Raw genomic sequence first — 4,012 nt, forward strand, 5'->3', positions numbered from 1 at the left:
TGATATTCAAAGCATTCATTAGCGACCTTGACTATTCTGTGATTAAATTATTGGATGTTAATTCCTTTCCCAAATACCATTGAGTTTGACATGCTTAGCAGGTATCATTAGGATTGGAAAAAAGCTAAGGTGATATTGCCAGCAAGATGGATAGAAAAGATCAAATTTTAGTCCATAGTGTGACATCATCAAGCATGGTTGTGAGGGAATATTTTCCTACTGCCTCATAACTCCTGGAGTATATAACAATGATAAAAACTTGATGCTTGTCAAAAAAAAGAAAAGGAAACTCTCAATGAGAATACATGATTAAGTAATAACTCATTCTATTTTACAACAAAATTTGCCACACTTTTTTTATCCTAAAATAGCATACATGGCATGGACCACAACTAGCTAACTACAATTAATTGTCTACAAGCTTAAGGCCCCAACTCATATCCTCACAGTGCCTTACATGAGGAACAAGTGCACCTGTGTCAATTCCTCTCTTAGCCTTGCAATCATAGAAGGGAGGAGCATGGAAACATGGCTCTATTGACATGGCACGTTGACAAGGAGGATCCGGAGCGGTTTGATTCTCAGGTTTGTAGAGTATCCATGGTTTCAAACCTCCAAGCCCCTGAGCCACATAGCCAAAAGTAGACCACGAGCTAGTAACCAACACGTCTGTTAAGCTTAAGAGATACATTTCTGCCCAAGCTTTTAGGTTGTGCATCTGCTTCTGCGTTTGCTGATACTCTTCATGGCTTGGCTGGAAAACGCCGACCACTTCTCCTGTCACGGTAGGATACTCCCAATACATGTCTCTTACCTTTTCAAAATAACCAGAGCTTAAGGATGTCATGAGCACAGCTTTTGACTTTGGTAGTCCAGATGAACTAATATTATTCTGCTCACGGTCAACATCGGGTAAAAGATTCTCCTTCAAAGTACAAGCTAAGATCTGATCCAGAACATGTTGAAATGGACCAGGTTCTGGAACAAACACTCTAATTTGTATGCCTACTCTTTCATCAACTTTAGCTAAATAAGCTTGATAGTATCTGACAACAAGTCCCCACACATTGTTTGTGGGGTGGAGCATATATCTACCCAAGAAATGGAACACTGTTGCTTTCTTTGGGAAGAGATCATTCAGTTCCTGCTCATAAGATGGCATCAAGAATAGAGATGGAACGAAATAATTATCTGTTTTCATCACTAACCAAGGTACTTTATCTAGAAACACTTGCTCTTCATCACAGAAGAAAAGCTTATCATGATCATCATAATCATGGACTAAATGAAGGTAGACAGAAGATGGCACGGTGGAGTTTGTAATTGATTTTTCTTTCAGCATTTTCCCATAGCATTGACGAGATTCCTTACTGAAATTATTTAGTTGACTGTTGAGAGGAAAATCGGGAGGGAGAAACCAGGATGTATCTGGAAACGGTTCACAAAAGAGATCAATCATATCCACTCCAGGGTCAACCAGTAAAACTCGGTTTGTGAGGAGAGCATAGAGAAATGCAGAAGCTAGGGTCAATATCCTATTCCCTAACCCACTAAATGAAACCCACACTACATATTTACAAGCTGGGGATTCAGTAAATTGACCAGACCTGAGTTGTTTCACAGTTTTATTATAGGATTCGGTATAAGGTCCGCATTCTTTGTGTAGAGCTTCATATTTTCTTAATCTAGAAATAAGGTAAGAAGAAGGCTTTCCTGATAGTCCCTTGTGATACATAACTGACTGATACCTGCTGAGACAAGATTTTTCATCAAACCCATCAGCTAGAAGGCCACCGAGCAGTTTATCCTTTAGCAACTCAGCAGAATCAAAGGCATCATTGTCCAAACCTACAAGCCACAGAAGATGAAACTCCGTAACTCAACAATGAGATGCAGCTGCAGGAAAAGAAAACATCTCAAGAAGGACCACTTTTTAAAGAAAGTTTCCAAATTCGGAACGAGACCGTTGTCACATTCTAAAATAACCATTTTTTCTCTGTTTTAACTCTTCTAGGTTGTCGTCTAATTACCTAACTTAAAGAACCTCTTACTATGACAATAATGCAATGCATCCATCAAACAAAAACTAAGAACCAACACAAGTATAAATCATCAGGACAGCATATTGTTTGAGCAGTTTTAAATCACGGTCTGCCGCAATCAAAAATTGCAGCCAAAATGTGAAGGTTTTTGTGACCTTCCTATTGTGATCACACTTGTGGGTACACCAGCCATATTTATTTGCAATTTTATGCAATATCAAGAAATTCAACCTAACAGTGATCCCTACCACAATGTAAAACATAGGAAAAGACAATTAGAAGGAAAAAGACATAGCAGCAAGACAAAGATGGCAATGGGTAGTTACTTGAAGACAAAAATCTAGATTCTGCTCCATCTTCTAGGCAACATAACAATGTGATTTACAAGGTAAGTGCCAAAATCAACTAAATTGAACAACCCTAATTCATTTTTTTGTAAGATGAAGTGGCAATGGAACTAAGTATAAAATCAGGAGGTAAATACCTTGTTGTGGTTGGTTGAGATGGAAAACAGTGGTGGTTGTTGTTGTCGGTGGTGGTTGGTGAAGGGCGGCATCGGAGGGAGGGTCACGGAGAACGACGGAGAGAGAGAAGAGAACGGAGAAGAGGATGAAAGAGAGGACGAAGAAGCCCATCAAACGCATCAGATTGAGAGGGAAGACATTGCATTTGCTGTTAAAGGTTTCCCAGAGTGAGAGGTTGTGGTGGTGATTTTTGTCGGCATCACCGCCGCCGCCGCCACCTTCTTCAGGGTTCCTGATTGCGGTGACCCTCTGCATCATCATCCGGCACCAGCAGAACAATGCACGTGAGTGGTTGATCAGAGTGTTGGAATGGAATGAGAGCAGAGTAGAGAGTTTGGGGGATTCGAGCATCGACCAGAGAGACAGAGTGAGAGTGTGACAGTGGTGCCGTGGCGACAGCAACACGCGCTTTGCATCACCTCTCATCTCGTACACATTTCTGTTTCATTATTATAAATAGGTGTTTGTTGTGGTACCTTAATTTAAATGAGGGTACAGTATCTTAAATGATGTAAAACCATTTTATCTCCAATTTTTTTAACTTTTAAAAGCCTCTAGCCCCATCATCATTGAGCATTTTAGTAGATTATTTCATTATCTTGTTGTTCGCCAGACACCAATTTCTATATCTCACCCTTATTATGGTCAATAACTTTCTTATTCTTACATCGCATATATTTCCACTTCCTCCACTAAATTCTGACTTAAAAAGAGCTGGAACAGCGGACATGATGTCTAAGATTCCAACAAAAGTTAAAAGGTCTAATCTTCTCTCTTTATTTGCCCTTCAATTTCACAATTTCATCTAGTTGGGATACCGTACCCAAAAGAATTTCAGGGTACCACAGAATTTACCTTATAAATATAGGTGCACAGTAGCTCGAGACATATGGGTTAGATAAGGGAGGTCCATGGATCGATTCATGGCGGGTGTAATTTATCTTCATGATATAAAAAAAAAGCAATGAATGTGATAGACTAATAGATACAAAAAGATAAAATAGTTGTTATTCCCACCCTGTCATCTAATTTCGGGGGAAATTTAACCTGCGCCGGTTTTTTGTGGTGTAAACTGTAAACTTAGACCACTACCTGATAATCTGTTACTCGAGGTTATTTTGTATTTTTAGAATTTTTGAAAATACAAATAATTAATATGTTCAAGTTAATTAATTACGCCTTAATTTTCTCCTCTTTTCTCTCTCTCTCAAAGCTTCAACCTTTTCAATCAGAGATCACCATCTTCACCGCTGGCGACTAACGCCCACCACACCGTCGTCAACTCCGGCCACACCACAACCTCATCATTTCCGGCGTCAAAGCAACCACCACCACCGCATCCACCAACTCCGGTCGCACCAATCCCACCGCCAACAACAACCATACCAGCCCCAGAAAAAAGAAAACCTAAGATGATTTCACTTCCTCTCGCTCGAATCACCAAGT

The 4,012-nt window shown here is 39.9% G+C and overlaps 1 protein-coding gene across 1 annotated transcript; it reads right to left on the reverse strand.

The window, feature by feature from the left end:
* Positions 1 to 266: 266 nt before the first annotated feature.
* LOC130714194 (galactoside 2-alpha-L-fucosyltransferase-like) lies at positions 267 to 3,007 on the reverse strand. Its single transcript, XM_057564082.1, has 2 exons — positions 2,527 to 3,007; positions 267 to 1,848 (listed from the first exon to the last, which is right to left on the reverse strand). Exons 1-2 carry the CDS (start codon positions 2,990 to 2,992, stop codon positions 407 to 409), a joined length of 1,908 nt encoding a protein of 635 aa, XP_057420065.1. The 5' UTR covers positions 2,993 to 3,007; the 3' UTR covers positions 267 to 406.
* Between the last annotated feature and the right edge of the window lie 1,005 nt (positions 3,008 to 4,012).

Source organism: Lotus japonicus, chromosome 4 (genome assembly GCF_012489685.1).
Source record: "Lotus japonicus ecotype B-129 chromosome 4, LjGifu_v1.2".
In the NCBI taxonomy this organism is placed as follows: domain Eukaryota; kingdom Viridiplantae; phylum Streptophyta; class Magnoliopsida; order Fabales; family Fabaceae; genus Lotus; species Lotus japonicus.